The 20,415-nt window shown below is 50.3% G+C and overlaps 1 protein-coding gene across 6 annotated transcripts; it reads left to right on the top strand.

The window, feature by feature from the left end:
- Positions 1-19,995, top strand: Rgl3 (ral guanine nucleotide dissociation stimulator like 3). Of its 6 annotated transcripts, XM_031343767.1 has the most exons (20): positions 1-87; positions 356-486; positions 904-1,014; positions 1,570-1,796; positions 1,930-1,983; positions 2,117-2,331; positions 7,866-8,005; positions 8,094-8,309; positions 8,847-8,950; positions 9,033-9,117; positions 12,437-12,493; positions 12,585-12,671; positions 12,882-12,914; positions 13,000-13,121; positions 13,904-13,999; positions 14,088-14,156; positions 14,241-14,340; positions 15,416-15,568; positions 15,716-15,830; positions 19,516-19,995. In XM_031343767.1, the coding sequence occupies exons 2-20, from the start codon at positions 454-456 to the stop codon at positions 19,632-19,634; spliced, it is 2,136 nt and encodes a 711-aa protein (XP_031199627.1). In that variant the 5' UTR covers positions 1-87; positions 356-453; the 3' UTR covers positions 19,635-19,995. The 6 variants fall into 6 exon arrangements, with proteins under 6 accessions (XP_031199627.1, XP_031199628.1, XP_031199629.1 ...); XM_031343768.1 differs by lacking the exon at positions 356-486 and having other exon boundaries at positions 28-87; XM_031343769.1 differs by lacking the exon at positions 1-87 and having other exon boundaries at positions 129-486; positions 916-1,014.
- The last annotated feature ends 420 nt before the right edge of the window (positions 19,996-20,415 follow it).

The raw sequence follows: 20,415 nt of genomic DNA, 5'->3' as shown, positions 1-20,415 counted from the left end.
TGCACCGCCCCCAAACGGCTGCCCCCACAAAATGCTGGGCCACAGACTGGCTTCTAGCCTGAGACGATGCGGCTTCCATCACTTGTGGTACAGATTCAGTGTGCCTTCCTTCCCCTCTATACCTGGGGTTGATCAACCCCAACCGAGCATAAAGCACTCCCCTCCCGGGGACACCGACCTGTGGTCGTGTTCCCTGCACTCATATCTGGGGTCTAGAAAGACTCTTGTCTGGGTGACAGATTGGCACGCACCTCTGGGAAGGAACGGGACTTCTAGGTTGGCGTGGGTGCGAGGGTGGGGTCCGGCGGTGGGGTCGGGCTGTGGACCTCTGGAGCCATGGGCCCGCCTTGTCCAGCCCCGCCCCACGACTAGACGCTCGGCCGCCCCGCCCCACTGCCCGCTGGCCCTTCCGCTTCACTCAGCGGCGCCAGGAGCAGGACGGGCACCGGAGCCATGGAGAGGACAGCGGGCAAAGAGCTGGCCCTGGTAAGAGGGAGCTGGGGATCTTCGGACCCCACGTCCCCAGTGTACCCCAGATTCAGAAACTCCAGGCATCCACCCCTCATTTTCTAATCTTTCTGCAAAATGGATGTGCCTTGGAGTCCCCATTTGGGGATTCAGAGTTCCTGACCCGGTGAAGCGGCTAGTTTGGGGGATGGGGACGGGGGTCTGAGGAATCTCAGGAGGAGGCGACAGAACGATTCTTTGTGATATTGGACTCTGGGGTGTCCCCAAATGATACTCCATCCACTCAAGACCTGGGAGAAGGGTACCCGTGGCAAAGAGGGACACACCTGGGATCCCAACTCCGAGTCTCGAATACTCTGTTCGGGAAAGTGGGCCAACCATAAAGGCAGGAGGCCGGGGTCAGGGGGACTTCCCTGAGCCCGCCTCCACGTCCAGGCGCCGCTACAGGACTGGGGCGAGGAGACCGAGGATGGCGCCGTATACAGCGTTTCCCTGCGGCGGCAACGCAGCCAGCGCTCGACCCCAGAGGGGCCTGGAGACCGCCAGGTGAGGAAAGGGCTGAGGCGAGCAAGTGAGGGCGGACTCAGCTCAGGGGCCTGGGAGTTGAGAGGAGAGGGGGAAGCTGGAGAGCTGAGTGTGAGCCTCCCTAGAACAACGGGGCCAGGAGGAAGGGCGGAGCTTAGAGGCGCCCAGGTGAGTGGAGAGGGCCTGGGGGGCGGCCAGGTGACTTGGTTTGAATCCAGGAAATAGGGTGGGGCCAGGCGGTAGCGCTTCCCCCAAAGGCGAAACTGACCGGCTGGGTGAAGGAAAGCAGAAAGGAGGAGCGGCCAGGTGGGGATGGGTGGGACTCAGGCTTGGCCAGTGAAGCTTGGCTGCAAAGCTGGCTGAAGCCTGGGGTGGCCGGGTGAGGAAGGCACAGAGGGAAGTGCTTAGAGAAGTGGGGTGTGCTACGGGGTAGATGATTGGTGTATTATTTAGGGAGTCTTGGATTTTCAGAAAATGACACGGTCAAAAAAAAAGTGTCAGAGACGGGTATAATTGCAAACAAGGTGCTTGAAGCGCTCCTCAGCTTATTTCATTCACTGCCCCACTTCCTCGCAGACCCTCATCCCGGCTACCGACACCTTCCTCCATTACCGAACCAGCAAGGTGCGGGCGCTGAGGGCCGCCCGACTGGAGCGGCTGGTGCATGAGTTGGTGTCCGGAGACCGCGAGCAGGATCCTGGCTTCGTGCCTGCCTTCCTGGCCACCCACCGGGCCTTTGTGACCACAGCCCGCGTTTTGGGCTTTCTGCTACCCCCGCCGCCGCCGCCACCACCTCCTGCTGGGTCAGTCATTTTCTGGAGACCCGCACGTCCCCATCCCCAGAACCCCATCTGCCTGACCCCCCTCCTCAGATTTAGAAGCCCAGGGCACAAGTCCTATAGCTCTGTTCCCATCTGATAGAGGCTTTCTTCCCAGGGTAGACAGCAAGAGGACAGAGGGACAGGATCTGAACTTCAGCAAGAACCTGAGGTTAGTTTCCATTCCACACCCTCAACCCAAGGGAGCATGGGGGAGGGGATCTCAAGGTCAGGTCTGACGCCTGCAAGGTTGGGAAGGGCTAGATCCATGGACTGTTTTGAGCCACACACTCCTCTCTGTTCAGGGCTGTAGTTTCGGTGCTGGGTTCTTGGCTGCGAGATCATCCTCAGGACTTCCGAGATCCCCCTGATCATCAGAACCTGGGCAATGTCCGAATCTTTTTGGGCTGGGCAGCCCCAGGAGGGGCAGAAGCCAGGGAAGCAGAGAAACTTCTAGAAGATTTCTTGAAGGAGGCTAAGGGAGAGCAGACAGAGGAGCAACAGCGACTGGCTTGGGCAGGTAAGGGACCGTCAATGCAGGTGATATTCTGAGAAAATACTACCTACCCAGCTCCAAGTGACAGACCCTGAATACATTTTGTTTATTTATTTTAGTGCTTGGGAATAAACTCAGATCTTTGTGCATGCTAGGCAAGCGTTATACCCCTGAGCCACACCCCCCAGCTCTTGGACAAAACTCACTTCCCTTCCCCCCCTCCTCCCTCCTTCCTTCCTTCCTTCCTTCCTTCCTTCCTTCCTTCCTTTCATGTGTATGTGGTCTATGCATGTGTTCATGTGTGTGGGTGCACATGCACATGTGTGCACATGAATGTGGAAGTCAGAGACAATACTAGCTTGCCTTCCTCTATTGCTGTCTCTTTGGAGACAAGGTCTCTTCCTGAACCTGGAACTCACCCGTTTGGCTAGACTGGCTGCCACTGAGCCCCAAGGGCCCTCTTGCTTTCACAGGGTTTGACTTGTAGGTGTTAAACTGTGCCCGGCTGTTCGTGGGTGCTGGGGATCTGAACTCAGGTCCTCACACTTGCATGGTCAAATATGTAACCCAATGATCTCTTTCTCTAGCCCCGTGGGCAAGGCTTTTAATTTTAAACTAAATGAGCCTTATTTTCTCCACCTGATCACACATTTGGCCAAAGTATTAGCAGTTGCCTAGTGTCCTCCTGCATGCAGAAATCCTCTGTCCTCTGCCTTGTGATGTCTGAGTGCTTGCCCAGCCAAGAACAGTAGCCTGGGATTTGAACCCAGGCCTATGGTTATGTGGCCTCTATTAGGTCTCTTCCCCTCTCTGAGACCATCTCCCTTAAGTGGGAGTGATAATGTATCTGTCAGGCCACTAACTGTGGCCTCGAAAGGGTGGGCTAGGGTTCCCACCCTCCTGGGAAGGACATCCAACAAAATCAGTAAGTAGTAAAGGCTGGCCAAGCGTCTTGGTATTTTGTTTAATTTGTATGTATTGTTTTTTTAATAAGTTAACTAATTTTTTTAATATTTATTTTATTTATTTTATGTGTATGAGTACACTGTATGGCCATGAGCTATCATGTATGTGGCTGCTGGGAACTGAACTCAGGACTTCTACCAGCCCCACTCGCTCCGGCATAATTCACTGTAGCTATCATCAGTCACACCAGAAGAGGGTGTCAGATCTCATTACTGGTGGTTGTGAGCCACCATGGGGTTGCTGGGAATTGAACTTAGGACCTTCGGAAGAGCAGTCAGTGCTCTTACCCGCTGAGCCATCTTGCCAGCCCAATTTGTATGTATTGTTATTGTGTGTGTGACACAGGTATGTGGATTCTTGCAGGCCATAGAAGGCATGATTCCCTGGAATCTGTTCTCTGCTTCTACCTTTATATGGGTTCTGTGTTTATAATGACTAGCCCATCTGACCAACCATATTATTATTAAGTGCTTTTATTTTTCAAGACAGGCTCTCATGTAGCTCAGGCTGGCCTCATTATGTAGCCAAAGATAGCCTTGAACTTCTGCTCTTCCTGCTTTCATCTCCCCAGTGCTGAGATTACAAACACCACCATACCTGGTATACCTTTTGCTACTATTGTAGCTTTTGTTGTTACTTTGTTCTTAGATGATTTGTTCATACTTAATGTGTTGGAGGGGTTTTCCTGCTTTAAGTGTAGTGTGCTTGCAATGCCAGCCAGTAGGGGGCAGAAGAGGACATCGGATCCCCTGGAACTGGAGTTTCACACAGTTGTAGCCATTATTTTGTTTTATTTATTTACTTATTTTTTCTCAATATTTTTTATTCACTTTACATCCTGATTACAGCCCCTCCCTCCTTGTCTCCTAGTCCTGCCCATACCTCCCCCCATTACCCCTTCCCCTTCTCAGAGAAAGGGGACCACCCCCTTGGGTACCACCCTACCTCAGGACATCTAGTCTCAGCAGGACTAAGCAAAAAAAGTCCAGATAGGGGAAGGGGATCCAATGGCAGGCAACAGAGTCAGAGACAGCCCCTGCTCCAGTTGTTAGGGGAGCGAATGAAGACCAAGCTGCAGAACTGCTACAAATGTGTAGGGAGCCTAGGTCCAGCTTGTTTTAGTTTTTGCTATGTCTTGCTTTGGACCTCATGCTGACCACATACATCTTTAAGTAGTAGAGGATGACCTTGCACAGATTCATGGGAACTCAGGGCCTCCTCCCTGCAAATTCTCACCCACCTACTTGTACCCCAGCTCCTTCCTCACAGTGTTGGAATTGCATGTGTGAACCTAGGATTTTGTTTGTTTCCGGGTTTTTTGTTTTTGTTTTTTGGGAGAGGGTTTCTTCCCTGTGTAGCTCTGGCTGTCCTGGAACTTGCTCTGTGGACCAAACTGGCCTCAAATTCACGGATAGTCTGCTTCTGCCTCCTGAGTGCTGGGATTAAAGGCATGTGCCACCACCCACCCAGCTTTTCACTTCTTGTTTTTTCTTTTTAATATTTATTTATTCATTTATGATGCTGAGGGATGGAACCTAGCCCAGGCAAATTTCCCCCTGAATCTAACTTTTCTGTGTATAGCCCTGGCAGTCCTGGAACTCACTCTGTAGACTAGGCCTTGAACTCAGAAATCTGCCTGCCTCTGCCTCCCAAGTGCTGGGATTAAAGGTGTGTGCCACCACTGCCTGGCTGAGTGTAGTTTTATTCATTCAGGTATTCATTTATTTATTTACATTTTATTTCTGGGTGTGGGGAGGGGAGCACACTATTGATTGCCCACATGGGCCAATAAGCCATCTCAGTAAACCTAAGTAAAATTTTAGGGTTTTTTTTGGGTGTGTGTGTGTTTGGTTTTGTGTTGTTTTGTTTTGAGACAGTGTCTCACTGCGGAGCTCTGGCTGGCCTGGAACTTGATATGTAGAGCAAGCTGGAGTTGAACTCATAGAAAGCTGCCTGCCTCTGCTTCCTGAGTGCTGGGATTAAAGCATCATACAAGAAAGAGAGAAAGGAAGAAAGGAAGAAAGATACTGAGCCTCTGAGGCTGCTTTAGCTTTCTGCACATCATTCATGGTTGATTCCTGGCTTCCATGCATCCTGTGAGCTCAGGAGCTAAGGCTCTGATTGGCTTGTCCCCAGAAGTAGGGACAATCCAGATCAGCTAACTGAATAGTTAGTTACAACTCTGCTTTTACAGTCATTCCCCCCACCACCCGCCATGTTGATCTCATCCTGATCTGAATCTGTGTCCATAAATCCTCGCTGTTCAATCCTTTAATCCCTGAGCCCAAGTGGCCCAATTGGCTCTGCCCCGCAGTCCGGCCCCTTTAGCTACACCTACTGACAAAGTCTTTTCTCTCCTTAATTGAGTACCAAGACGTTTCCTTTTCCTGTCATAGTTTTAAAATCTTTTCTTCCATTTATTTTATTTGTTGTGTGGTGGTGGAGTGGGTGTGGGAATGGAAGTCAGTTCTCTCCCTTCATCGTGTGGGTGGGTCCTGGGGACTGAACTCCCCTTGCCTTCCCAGCAAGCGTCTTTACCAGGTGAACCATGTCTCCAGCCCCTAATAAGAACTTTCTCTGTGAAGCTAGGGATGGAGCCTCGGGCCTCACACCTGTGTTCTGCCATTGAGCCTTATCTCCAGACAGACCAAGATTTGGGGTTTGGGGTTGGTTTTATGGGGAACTCAATGTGGAGTTTCTACTGACTTCAGATTCCCAATTCTTGCTCCCCTAGGATAATAGGTGTTCTCCACAACATTTAGCTAGAAATAATGGCTATATTTTTATTTTTAAGATTTATTTTTAATTACATGTATATGGAGGGTAGTGTGCATGAGTTCAGGTGCCTGCAGAAGCCAGAGGTATTAGATCCTGGGCTGGCGTTACAAGTAGTTGTGAGCTGTCTGAGTTAGGTGCTTGGGACTGAACTCCAGGCCTCTGGAGTAACAGTATATCCTCTTAACCTCTGTGCCATTTCTCCAGCACTCTGTTTTTGTTTTGTTTATTTTAATTTATTTTTTAACATTTATTCATTTATTTTCACAATGAGGCTCCCTCTCCTCACAGTATGTGGAGTGTGTGTGTGTGTGTGTGTATGTAGAGGTCAGAAGACAGCTCTCAGGATTTTTTTTCTCCCCTTCCATTATATGGAACAGATTCAGGTATTCAGCTTTGGCAGCAATCTCCTTTAACCACTGAACCGTCTCACCAGTGCCATCACACCACCACCCCGAGACAGGGTCTCACCCTATAGCTCAGGCTAGCCTCAACTCACTGTGTAGCTGATGCTGGCTTCAAACTCATGGCAATCCTTCTGCCAAATGTCCTTCCCACCAATGTTGCCATCAAATCAAAGGCATGGAAGGGGGGCATTATAGACTAAAGAAAACTTAAGGAAACGGCCAGGTGTCATGGCTTATTCTGTAATCCCAGCTGGGGATGGACAGACTAAGGTTCAAGGCCAACCTGGGTGTAGAAAGCGCTCTCTTTCTCTCTCCCTCTCTCTCTCTCTTTAAAGATTTATTTACTTATTTTGTATATATGAGTACACTGTGGCTGTCTTCAGACACACCAGAAGGAGGGCATCCGATCCTATTACAGATAGTTGTGAGTCATCATGTGGTTGCTGAGCCATCTCTTCAGCCCGAAATCCCTTTCTCAAAGCAAAACCAACCAGCAAGCGCCAGCCAGAGTTGTCTGTTGAAAAGGCTCTGTCAGGCAAAAACACTTGCTGTCAAACCTGATCACTTGAGTTAGAGTCTTGGGACCCACAGCGTGGGAGGAGAGAACCAACTCCCATTGTTCTCTGACCTCCATACACAAACCATGGCACTTGCAGACCCACACACACACACACACACAAAATTAAATATATAAATAAATGCTTAAAAAAATAGACTCAGGGTGTTCACACACCTGCCTACAGTCACACAGGCTAGATTCCATGAGACTGACAGGGTTAGGCATGCTGGGCAAGCTCCACACGGCCACATGCTCCAGGCCAAGTTTGAGAGTTTTTTTCTTGTGTGTGTGTGTGTGGGGGGGTGTCATTGTTTTGTTTTTGTTTGTTTTTTTGAGACAATGCTTCACTATGTAGTTCTACTGAACCTAGAGTTCACATGAACTCCATTTGCCTCTGCCTCCCAAGTGTTGGTTGGGATCAAAGGCTGGCTTCAGCACATCTGGCCAAATTTGGAAGTTTTTTCTTTTTCTTCTATATTTTCTTTCTCTCCATTTACTTTATATATGTGTATGGGTGTTTTGCCTGCGCGTATGTCAGCACCATCACATGTGTGCATGATGCCCACAGAGACAAGAAGAGAGCACTGGATTCCCTGAGAGTGGGGCATAGACAGCAGTTGGCTGCCGCGCACGCTCTGTGTGTGTGTGTGTGTGTGTGTGTGTGTGTGTGTGTGTGTGTGTGTGTGTGTGTGTGTGTATGTGTGTCTAGGCACGCGCGCATGTTTTGGGATCCAACCCAGCACCTTTAGAAGAGCAACCAGGACCTTTAGAAGAGCAGCGAGTGCTCTAAACTGCTGTGCCACCCTTTTCAGCTTCAAAATGAGTTTTAAACAATTGTATCTATTTTTCAGGTCCTCCCAGGGCTGTCCAGTCCCCCAGATCAGAGTTTGCAGAGGACTGTGCGGAAGAGAAAGGACCCGGTTCAGAAGGCCCAGAGCTCCTGGACTTCAGTGTGGATGAGGTGGCAGAGCAGCTGACCCTTATGGACGTGGTGGGGAACCCCGCCAGCAGCAGGGTGGGAGGGCAGGGGGAGGCCTGGAAGATGAGCACACATCTCACCCTCATTCTCCCCTATGCAGGAGCTTTTCTTGCGTGTGCGGTCCTGCGAATGCCTGGGTTCCATGTGGTCTCAGCGCGACCGGCCAGGAGCTGCAGGCGTCTCTCCCACAGTGCGTGCCACTGTGGCCCAGTTCAATGCGGTGACCGGTTGCGTGCTGGGCTCGGTGCTCGCTGTGCCCGGCCTGGCGGCCTCGCAGAGGGCACAGCGCATCGAAAAATGGATTCGCATTGCCCAGGTCTGCGTCGGATATGGGGCTCGGGTGGGGTCCAGCAGCCAGTCTTGGGTGAGACTGGGAGAATAACCTGGCATTGTGGGACACACGATTGGTGACTGGCAGTGGGTGTGGTGCAAGACTAAGATTGTGGTGGGAGTGGAGAGAGAAGTGAATAGGGGTAGACGGAAGAGACCTCTCAGCTGAGAGGTCAGGGGTGGGAGTGGGGTGGAGGGGTTGGGGGGAAAGCTCCTCAAAAGCAAGAGAAACATCTCAGTTTACATGTTTAGTTAGTTACTTGACAGATGAGACCTAGAGTCTGACCTGGTATTAGAAAACCCAACCACAAGCTGGGTATAGTGACACACCTGTAATCAATGGCACTGGGGAGGTGGAGGCAGGAGGATGGAGAGTTGAGATCAGCCTTGGCTGTGTAACTAGACCTTGTCTTTAAAAACAAAACAAGCCTACAATGTCACTGTGTCAAAGACCTGGTGCCTGGGAGAAAGACCGCAGTGGAGTGTGACTGCTGACCAGAGCTTCCGTCCCTCTTACTCCTAGCGGTGCAGGGATCTACGAAATTTCTCTTCATTGCGAGCCATCCTGTCTGCCCTGCAATCTAACCCCATCTACAGGCTCAAGCGCAGCTGGGGAGCTGTGAGCCGGTGAGTCAGGTGCCATTCGCAGTAAAACATATCCTGGGTGTCCCATCTGCTGACCCTGACCGCGCCCCTCTCACACCTACAGGGAACCGCTGTCCGTTTTCAGGAAACTGTCGCAGATTTTTTCCGATGAGGATAACCATCTCAGCAGCAGAGTGATTCTTTCTCAGGTATCAGGAATCCCAAATTCAAGGGATTCGTGCTTGGGAGGCTGAGGCAGGAGGAACTCTGTGAATCTGAGGTCAGCCTGGTCTACACAGCAAGCTGCAGGCTAGCCAGGGCGATATAAAAAGACCACTGTGGAACTATGTGAGACTCTGTCTCAAAATATCCCAAGAGTGTGGAGATGGGGAGAGGGCTCAGTCGGTAAAAGCTGGCTGGGAGGCAGGCACAGGTGGCTCGGCCTCACTTGATAGGAAATCTTGCTGAAAGCATCAAGCTCCAGCTTAAGCCAGGCACCCTAGCTCAAAAATACAAAGAGCAATATAGGAAATGCTTGGTACTTGTTATTTATTTACTTATCTATGTATTTACTTATCTAATGTGTGTGACTGTTTGCCTCCATGTAAATGTGTGTATCGTGTACATTCTCGGTAACTACAGAGACCAAAGGAGGCCATGAGATCCCCTAGAACTGGAGTTATAAATGGTCATGAATGTGGATGCTAGAAATCAAACCGGGGTCACCTTCAAGAACAACAAATGTTCTTAACCACAAGGCCGTCTCTCCTGCCCCAGGATCCTTGTTGACCTCTGGCCTAACACACACACACACACACACACACACACACACACACACACACACACACACAAAGGGCTTAGTCATAGGTGTGAAGCTGCTATAATCCAGGTATGGTGGTGTAGCCTCTAATCCCCCTGGGAGGTCAGGATCAGTTGTTCAAGGATAGTTTTGGTTATATAGTGAGTTCAAGGGCTCTTGTCTCAAGACAAAACAAAAATTTTTAAAAAGCAGGACCTGGCCAGCCTGGTCTACAGAGTGAGTTCCAGGACAGCCAGGGCTACAAAGAGAAACCCTGTCTCAAAAACAAACAAACAAACAAAAAAGCAAGACCTGGTGGCACATACTTTAATCTTAGTACTTGGGAGGCTGAGGCAGGTGGATCTCTGTGAGTTCAAGACCAGCTTGGTTTATATTGCAAGTTCCAGGGTAGCTATGGCTTAGGACATTCAGAGCCAGTCTAGGGGAAGCATTCCTTTGGTGGCTTTGTTCACAGCAGCCCAGTTCTCCTCTTTCCTGCTTGGTCTCTCTACTCACATTCAACATCAGCCTTATTTCTTCATTCAGCAAAATGCAAGAAGCTCAGAGGAAATGATTCCCTGCAGCTACAGTCAGAGCCAAGGGATGGGTACTGACACCTTTGGGAATGACCTTGAGGAGCAGGCTTTTGAATGTGGGCCAGTATGTCCAAGTTACTGTAGCAGGTGTCAGGTGTGATTAGCATCAGGAGCTGTCCTCAGCGTGAATTCTGTGCAGATCAACATGGAGCTGGATTTCTGGGTCTGGAACATTCTGTATCCCTCAAGATAGGCCTGTGCTTTGCCCACTCTCCTCCTGCTAGTCTCTCCCAAATGTCTCCACCTTCAAGAAGCTGCCCCTCCCCCACCTCATCATCTTCACAGTCCCCTTGTGTACCCAGTGTCCCTTGTTTCTGCTTTCCCTGTCATAAGTTATCTTGGCTGTCCCGTCTGTCCCTCACTAATGGTCAGACAGTTTGTCTCATTTGGTCACCCTTGGCTAGTCAGCACTTAAAAACAGCGCATGACAGCACAGTAGGTATTCAGTAAATACCAAGAGGGACTGGAGCTGGGGCTCAGTCTGCAGAAGCTTCTGTAGCATGATGAAGCCCTGTGTTCCAATTCCAGCACAGTATACAGCGGGTGTCCAGTGGTAGTGGCGCATGCCTTTAATCCCAGCACTTGGGAAGCAGAGGCAGATGGATCTCTGAGTTCCAGGCCTGCCTGGTCTACAGACCAAGTTGCAGGACAACCAGGACTACACAGAGAAACCCTGTGTTGGACAAACAAACAAGACAAAACCAAACCAAAAAATAGGTGAGGCTGTCCACACCTGTCACCGTAGCACTCAGAAGACAGAGGCAGAAAGATCAAGAGTTCAAAGTCACTTTGTGCTACAAAGACACTTTGAGGTCAGTCTGGGTTACATGAGACCCTGTCTCAAAAACAAAACAAACACTGGGTGGGGAAAAATCTTGTTAACCAATAGAAAGGAAGTAGGTAGAGAGATCTCCCCTGCAAACATAGCACTCAGGAACAGAGGCAGGAGGATCCCATATTTGCAACCAGACTGGGCTACAGTGAGACGTTGTCTCAAAACAAAATTAGGGGAAAATAAAATCAAAACAAAAAATCAGGGAAACCTGAGAAATGGTCAGTAGTCAAGAACACTCCTTTGAGCCGGGCAGTGGTGGTGCATGCGTTTATTCCCACAGCACTTGGGAGGCAGAGGCAGGAGGATTTCTGAATTCGAGGCCAGCCTGGTCTGCAGAATGAGTTCCAGGACAGCCAGGGCTACACAGAGAAACCCTGTCTCGATAAAAACAACCCCCCAAAAAACCCCACTTCTTTGTGGGGACCCAAGTTTGTTTCCAACGTTCACAACCACCTGTGACTAAGCACCTGGGATCTGATACCCCCTTCTGGCAGCCTGAGGTACTGCATACACACCACTACCCAAAAAACCCCCAAACAAAACAAAACCTTCTAGTGAAAGCATATCTCAAGTGAGGAGCCTTCGAAGGACAGAAAGCAAAGCTCCCGTGTGCCAGCCATTATTTCTGACCTACCAAGAACCAAGCACACCCCTGCTCTCCCAGGGGACAGCAGTCCAGATGGGGACAGAATGGACAGTATATAGAAGTGAACTCCAGAGATCCCCAGTCGGCCAGTTCTAAGTACAGTGGGGACAAACATTTTCTTCCCATCCACTCTGGTCTTGCCCTGACTTCCAGCTTCAACTGTCTATAGGATAATGCCACTTAACAACCTATTTGTGATGTCCTTGTGTTTTAAGACAGGGTCTCCTGTAGGATAAGGATGACCTTGAGTGCCGGATCTTCCTGCCTCTGTGTGGAGCGCTGGGGTGACGGGAATATGCTGACACAGGAGGTTTATGCACTGCTTGGGATGGGATCCAAGACTCCCAATTATAGTCCCAGTCCTTGGCTTGAGACTTTAAAAACAAGCAACAAGCATTACACTTACTTCTTTGTGTATGGGTGTGGCAGGATGCTCACACCACAGTGTGCTTCTGGAAGTCAGATTGGTTCTCTCAGGGTGGGTCCTGAAGAACTCACTCGGGTTGCTAGCCTTGGCAACAGGCCTCCTTCCTTGCTGAGCCAGCTCAGCTGCCTCCAGCGTGTGATTTTTGAAGGAGACATAGGTACATGTGCCTCTGTGAGAAGTGTCAAAGTGGGCCTCGGATTCATTTAGCCTGTTTCTTCCTCTCAGGAGGAGACCACTGAGGGACCCCAAGATGATGACTGCCCCCCAGGAAGTCTGCCATCAGTAAGCCATATGGTTCAGAATGGGGACGAGAGTGGGAGTGGTGTGGGGTAGGTGATGCCCGTGAGTAACTGAAGCTCTGGGGGGGTTGCAGAAACTGCCCCCAGGTCCTGTCCCCTACCTTGGCACCTTCCTCACAGACTTGGTTATGCTGGATACAGCCTTACCGGATATGCTGAAGGTTTGACCTCTCACCCTTGATCCTTGACCCCTGCTCTATTATCCCCAACTCAACAGTTCTCCAGACATCCAGCTTTGAGCTAGCTTGAACTCATACTTCCCTCCAGCCCCACATACCAGAGACTTGTGCCATCCTAGATCTTGAACTTGACTTTTGACCCTTGACCCTTGACCCTGGATGCTATAGTTCAAGCCAGCTTTGCCCCCTCAGGGAAATCTCATCAACTTTGAAAAAAGGAGGAAGGTAAGTGGGTGGGTGTTGGGGGATGGGTGAGGTGCCTAAGGGTGGGAGGCAGGGTGGGGCAGGATCTCAGTAGACACCCCCTCAGGAGTGGGAGATACTGGCCCGGATCCAGCAGCTACAGCATCGCTGCCAGCGCTACAGCCTGAGCCCCCGCCCGCCAATCCTGTCTGCCCTTCGAGCCCAGCGCCAGCTCAGCGAGGAGCAGAGGTGACCACTCCACCAAGTCCACATTACACATTCAACCCACACTTCCCTTCCAGAAACACTCCAGACCCACCCTGAAGGCAGCTCCACCCCGTAACCTTTATTTTCTCCTGCCTGAAGGCCGTCACCTTCCTCCAACCTAAAATTTGACCCACCCTATACTCTGGTTTTAGCCCTTAATGTTCAGTTCGCCATTCAGCTTGAGTGTGCCAACTGTTCTGGTCCTGTTATCCGCATCTGTGAGCTCGATCACTAAGTCCTAGTCTGAGGAACTGCCGTTATCTGTCTAGTTGACCCCCTGAACTACCTGACCCTGAACTCTAGAGTTGGCCCAGTTCTGCCCTAGAGTTTCTGCTTTATCACTTATAGTGCCACACACATGCCGGGTGTGTACTATACCCCTAAGCCACAATCACAGCCACAGCCCTTCACTGGGGGACTCTAGGCAGGGGCTGGGGCCTTGGCGTAAGGATACAGGGGCTGTATCCTTGTGCCAAGGCCCCAGCTCCTCAATGGAGGACTCTAGCCAAGCACACTATGTATGGATGAGCCGCACGCAGCTCTAGCTAATCTCACCTTGCGAATGTTGTGCACCCCACTAACCAAACAGCTCGCCTCATCCATAACGCACCCTGATACCCTAGTGATTCCCATTTCTATCCTGACCTTGACCTAAGGCTGTAACCCCTCTCTCCTCCCCACCCCAGCTGTGGTTCACCATTTATTCTAACCATTACCTCTTCTGCTTCCTGCTCTAACACTCCTCGCATGCCCAACCTCTCTAGCTACCGAGTCTCCCGTGTTATTGAGCCACCAGCTGCCTCCTGTCCCAGCTCCCCTCGGATCCGGCGACGCATCAGCCTCACCAAGCGTCTCAGTGCGTGAGTGTCGGGATGTAGATGGGAAACCTTGTAGTAGGACCGGGGCTATCCACTCCTGGAGATGAGACATCCCTTTTCCTTACCTTAGGAAGCTATCCCGAGAGAAGAACTCATCTCCTGGCGGGAGTCCTGGGGATCCATCCTCGCCTACCTCCAGGTGAGTGTCCAGGGCAGAGGGGACCAGAGACACCAGGACAAAAGACAGGCCAGTCCACTCAGTCTGATTCTGTGTTTCCACCAGTGTGTCTCCAGGGTCGCCCCCATCCAGCCCTAGAAACCGAGAGCCTCCTCCTCCAGGGAGTCCTCCAGCTTCCCCAGGGCCTCAGAGCCCTGGCACCAAGGTACCAAGACAGTCTGTGATTGTGTTAAGGACCAGGGCATTCAAGGCTCACACACACACACACACACACACACACAGAGAGAGAGAGAGAGAGAGAGAGAAAGAGAGAGAGAGAGAGAGAGCAGGTGCGTGTGTGTACAGCGCTGCAGGTGTGTATCATAGAGAGACTGGCTGCTCTCTGCTGCTGTATCTGGAGACTGGACATCTCCATGGCCAATGAGCAGCCCCCTACCACTCTGACCTCTCCTCAGTCTGACTTGGATTCTCACCTATCTGCAGGCACATAAGGTGTGATCCCTACTACTGTTTTTCCTCATGTACAGTACTCCAGCTAAATGTAGTACAGGCCTGTAATTCTAGTAACTGGGAGAAGAAGGCAAGAGGGTCAGGAGTTCAAAGCCACCCTTGGCTACATTATGAGCCTAGGCTCTATGACATCATGTCTCAACAACAACAACACAAACAAACAAACAAAAAGTCCTGGCATTGAATCTGGTCCTCATAAGGGTGAGCCCCAGGCCCTCACTGTCTTGAGACAGGGTCAGACTAAGTAGCCCAGGCTATCCTTGAACTTGTGATCCTCTCCAATAGCTGGGATGACAGTTCTGTGTCAGCAGCTCCAATTGCCACTTCCTGAAAGACATACAAGTCCCTAGACTTGCCTGCCTGCAGGCATGACAGGGAAATACACATCTAAACATCCACAGGACTATGCATGAGGCCGCCCAGCTGCTTTCTGATGGGCTACTGTAGGTTTCCAACTGTGAACACACCTGTGAACACATACCGTGTGCTCTCTGCTTAGGATCCTCTTGTGAACTCTGCTTTGTGTGTATATGGGTTGTGTGTCCCTTTGTTTCTCTGACAGGGAACTGTGGTTTGTGTGTGATGGGATGACATATACCCAGCCTTGAGGGTGCACCCTAACTGTGTGATCCTCAGGCTCTCGTGCGTGAGGACTGTGGGTGAGTGCTGTGTGTTCATCAGTTGACTGTATACAGTGAGGTGGGAGCCTCGTGGTTCTCATCACACAGCTGAGCAAGGCTGCAGTCTCTGTCACTCTGCACTGCCTACAGCTGTCCCTGAACATGGACCCACCAGGACCCTGGCCCACGAGCTTGACCCCAAGCAGCTCCCGAGTTCCCCTCCTGGGGCAGCAGACTTCAGAGGCCCGTGTCATCCGAGTCAGCATCGACAATAACCATGGCAACCTGTATCGGAGCATCTTGGTGAGGGCTGGGAGGGGACAGCCTTCTCCTCAGACCTGCGACCCTGCTCCTTTAACACCTCTCCTTCTTTAATTTGTTTTTAAACTACATTCATGTCGTGTGTATGTGTAGGGCAGATGGTGACCCTTTCCTGGTCTTCTTCTCCAGCTTACCTGTCAGGACAAAGCCCCCGGCGTGGTGCAAAGAGCTCTGGAGAAGCACAGCGTACCCCAGCCCTGGGCCCGGGACTACCAGCTCTTCCAGGTCCTGCCTGGGGACAGAGGTAAGCAGAGGGCAGCCTGCAGCCTGAGCTGGGCTTGGGGTCAGTGGAGCTCTGACAGAAACAGCTGAAGAGAGGAAGGTTTCATCCCTGCCGGTGGTTCCAGAGCTGCCGTCTATCCCGGCAGGAGCAGGGAGGCAAAATCTCGAGGTGCGCCTACAGCCAGGAAGCAGATGGAGCCGGACCTGCGGCTCAGAGTGCTATCTCCTTCAAAAACTTTTTTTTTTTCTTTTTACATTTTATAGATTTCATTTTTGAGTGAGGCCAGGTGGTGGTGGTACACAGCTATAGTCCTAGCATTCCGGAAGCAGAAGCAGGCCAGTTGCTGAGTTTGAGGCCAGCCTGGTCTATAAGTTCCAGGATAGCCAGGGCTACATAGGAAATCTCTATCTTGAAAAACAAACAACAAAAACCTCACTTTTGAGTGGGGAATATTCATGCCACAGTGCACATGTGGAGGTCAGACAACTTGAGGGAGTTTATTCTCTCTTTAGTTTCTCCTTCCATTTGGGTCCCAGAGATGAAATGTCGTTTGTCAGGCATGCAGCAGGCACTTTTACCCACTCAGCCACCCCATGGGTCCTTACTGGGTTGGGTTTTTTTTACTGTTTTTTTTGTTTTTGTTTTTTTGTTTTTGTTGTTATTGTTGTTGTTGTTTTCTTTTTGGTTTTTCGAGACAGGGTTTCTCTGTGCAGCTCTTGCTGTCCTGGAACTCATTCTGTAGATCAGGCTGGCCTGGATCTCAGAGATCCACCAGCTGGCTTCTTACTGCATTAAGCAGTGTAGAACCTCAGCCCATTGGGTAACACCACCATATTCAGGCAGAGGTGCCTCAGTTAGCCTACTCCAGGTAATGGACCCAAGCTTGTCTCTGAGGTTATTCTAGTATTCAAGTTACAACCTGCACCAACCATCACTGCCCAGCTTGACCAGGGCAAGCAAAGCCACAAGTCAATTCAGATAGAGTATTGAAGTACCATGAAGTGTGTAAAATGTCTGTATTTTCACTCTATGAGTCCAGGAGGTTGTTCTGGCTCAGGATGGTCTTTCTGGGGTTGTGAGGCAGTAATATTATCCAGGGTCAGATGAGAAAAGATATAGAAAGCTTGTAGGTTTTGTTGTTCAGGCTCAGCCTGACACAGCAGGAGACTGAAGGGGTTGGAAGAGAGAATGAATCTGTTTGGCTCCTCATGGGGCCCTAGAGGCACCTGAACTTGGATGCAACAGGGCCAAATGATCTTGGATCAAAAGTACAGAGTTATCCAGGCTTGGTCAGTAATTGGCAAGAGGTGGTGTTATGAAGCATGGTGTAGAGTAAGCTGGACACCAGCAAAGCATGTATGAGCCTGGCAGGATGGCAGGATGGCGCAATGGTAAGAGCATGTATGAGCCTGGCGGGATGGCGGGATGGTGCAGTGGTAAGAGCATGTATGAGCCTAGTTGGATGACGGGATGGTGCAGTGGTAAGAGCACGTATGAGCCTAGCTGGACGACAGGATGGTACAGTGGTAAGAGCACGTATGAACCTGGCAGGATGGCGCAGTGGTAAGGAGCATGTATGAGCCTAGCTGGATGGCAGGATGGCACACACTGTTCAAGCAGAGGACCCAGGTTTGATTCCCAGCCCCACATGGCAGCTCCCAGCCATTTATAACTCTAGTTCCTGGGGATTTAGTGCCCTCTTCTGGCCTCTGTGGGCACTGCATGCACATGATACATATACATACATACATACATACATACATACATACGTACACACACACACACACACACACAAACATACACACAGGCAAAACTCATACACATAATATAAAAATAAATAATAATAAAGGACATGTGAAGGCTGGGGCGATGGCTCACTTGGCAGTGTTTGCAAGCACGGGAACCTGAGCCGGAGCTCCCAGAGCCTACCTACTAAAGCTGGGTGTGGTGGTACGCATCTGTAATCCCAGTGCTAGAGAGACAGGAGAATCCCTGCACCTCACTGCCAGCCAGTCTACTTAATGAGTTCCAGGCCAGTCAAGAGGACCTGTCTTTAAAACCATAAGACAAAAAAAAAAAAAAAAAATACAAAAGACAGGGCTGGAGAGACAGCTCAGTGGTTAAGAGCACTGACTGCTCTTCCAGAGGACCTGAGTTCTACTCCCAGCATCCACATGGTGACTCACAACCACCTGTAATGGATCTGATGCTCTCTTCTGGCATGTCTGAAGACGGTGACAGTGTAATCACGTACATAAAATAAATGTTTCTTTAAAAAAACAACAAAATAACAACAACAGCAACAACAATAAAACCCTAAAACGCAAAGTGGTCATAGGATCCTGAGGAACAACATTGAAGACTTATGTGCACAGGTTGAACATGGAGGTGCAGGCTTGTAATCCCAGCATTTACCATGCCAGGGCCAACCTGGGCTACAGAGTGAATTTAAGGCTAGTCTGAAACAGTTTAGTATGACTTAGTCTTAAAGAGAAAAAAAAAGAGCTGGGGCATTTGGGAGTGGTGACAGGGGATGTGCTCCTAACCACTTAAGAGGCTGAGCAAGAGGATCCGAGTTCAAGGCCTAGAACAGGCATGGAGACTCACACCTGTAGTCCCAGCATTTTGGAGTGTGAAGCAGGAGAATTGCCACGAGTCACAGGCCATCCTGCTCTACAGAGTGAGTTCTAGGTTGGCCTGGGCAACTTAGTGAGACCCTGTTTTAAAAGGGAGCAAAGAGGTCCAGAGTGTGGAGCAGTTGCTCGAGAGTCAGCTCACCCCTGTGGAGCCCTAACTCTGTCCCAGCATGTCAACCTGGTATGGTGGTGACATCTTGTAATCCCAGCACTCTGGAAGTGGAGGCAGGAGAATCAGGAGTTCGAGGTCAACCTCACCTCCATAGAGAGTAGGAAGCCAGCCGAAGCTACATAAACCTTGTCACAAAAACAATAACAACAAAAGTCACAAGAAGCCGGACAGTGGTGGCGCATGCCTTTAATCCCAGCAGTTGGGAGGCAGAGGCAGGCGGGTACATAGAGTAATAGGCTGCTCACCTTAAATGTCCAAGGCCAGTCCTCAGAATGAGAGCTTCAGATGTAGCTCAGTGGCAGGACCTGCCTAGCATGTGTAAAGCTGGGCTCAGTGTCCAGTGCGAGCTGTGTGTGTGTATGATATAAATAGTCATACATACACACATACACACATTATATGAGTTACTTGTGTGTTGCTGTGATAAATACAATGAGCAAGACAGCCCACAAAAGGAAGTTTATTTGAGCTCATGGTTCCAGAGGGTGACGAGCCCATGACACCGATGGCTCACATCTTGAATGGCAAGCACGAAGCAGAGAGTCCTTACTTGAGATGGTGCAAGGCTTTAAACTCTCCAAAGCCTGCCCCAGTGATATACTTCTTCCAACAAAGCCACACCTCCTGAGCCTCCCCAAACTGTGCCCCCAACTGGGACCAAGTATTCAGTGCCTGAGACTCAGTTCAAACCCCCACTCCACACACGTGCACAGAGTCCTTTGAGGTTGGGTGGGAAAGTCCTTAGCTTCTCAGGCTAGAAGTGGAAGGCTAGTGGAAGTCACCTGGAATAACTGAGTTTGCCTGGGAAGTGGTTTGGGAGAGGCTAGGGTGTGGGAGAAGGTTGCCCAAAGAACTCCCAGAATTTACAGGTCATCAGTGTAGCCCCTGTTTCCTGCAGAGCTCCTGATTCCAGACAGTGCCAATGTCTTCTATGCTATGAGTCCAGCTGCCCCCGGTGATTTCTTGCTTCGTCGGAAAGAGGGGACAAGACATACACCCTCTGCCTCCCCAACCTGAGGCAGTGCTCTCCTTGTTCCGGGCCAGAGGCACAGCTGACAGCTTGGAACCTGGATTCTACTACCATCAAAGTAGGGGCCTATTTCCTGGGGAGCCTCTACCGCCAGTGGAAGCCATTCTGCTCTGTACCCTGGGGATCCCCAGCATTAGGCCATTGGACTCCATCTCTCTGACTCCCTGGGCCCTTGTTCATTATTCTAAAACCATGGATATGTGAGAAGAGTGCAAAACTTGGAAAAAATCCAGAGCGCTTAGAGCTGGGAGCTTAGCTTTGGTGGGTGAACACCTGCCCAGCAGGCCCCAGACCCTGGATTTCTCAGCCCTTCCAAAAATAAAAGTCCTCAGGGGATTTGGACTATAAGATGTAGTTCAGTCACACCCTAACATTCAGGACTTTGAGACCCAGCACTGAGCATAACCAATGTGGTGACACACACCCATAATCCCAGTGCTTGAGATGGGGATCAGGAGAATCATCCTTGGCTACATAGTGAGTACAAGGCAAACCTGGGCTATATCATGAAACCCCATTCAAAAAAAAAAAAAAAAAAAAAAAAAAAAAAGGGAAAAAGAAAAAGAAGAAATCCTAAGGAGAGATTGGGGAAACCATCAGGGAAGTTCAGGGTTTCTTGCCCATGGTTTCAGGAGGGGCTGTCCTGCTTTTCTGTCACATATGTGGAGAAATGGGAAGAGGGAAAAGGTTATCCATCCCTTGCAAATTCAGACAGTGAGAAACTGGGTGTGGTGGTGCACGTCGGTCACCCCAGCACTGGTGAGGTGG

The sequence above is a fragment of the Mastomys coucha genome, unplaced genomic scaffold (assembly GCF_008632895.1).
Source record: "Mastomys coucha isolate ucsf_1 unplaced genomic scaffold, UCSF_Mcou_1 pScaffold23, whole genome shotgun sequence".
Classification (NCBI taxonomy): Eukaryota; Metazoa; Chordata; class Mammalia; order Rodentia; family Muridae; genus Mastomys; species Mastomys coucha.
Note: the sequence above shows the minus strand (reverse complement) of the source record. Positions and strands in the feature narration are given on the sequence as shown.

Excerpts from the sequence above, each read along its gene's own strand:
- Rgl3 (XM_031343767.1), top strand. The coding sequence starts at position 454 with ATGGAGAGGACAGCGGGCAAAGAGCTGGCCCTG. Across the intron at positions 2,332-7,865 it reads ACAGCGACTGGCTTGGGCAG|GTCCTCCCAGGGCTGTCCAG; the intron begins GTAAGGGACCGT and ends TCTATTTTTCAG. Across the intron at positions 14,000-14,087 it reads CTCACCAAGCGTCTCAGTGC|GAAGCTATCCCGAGAGAAGA; the intron begins GTGAGTGTCGGG and ends TCCTTACCTTAG.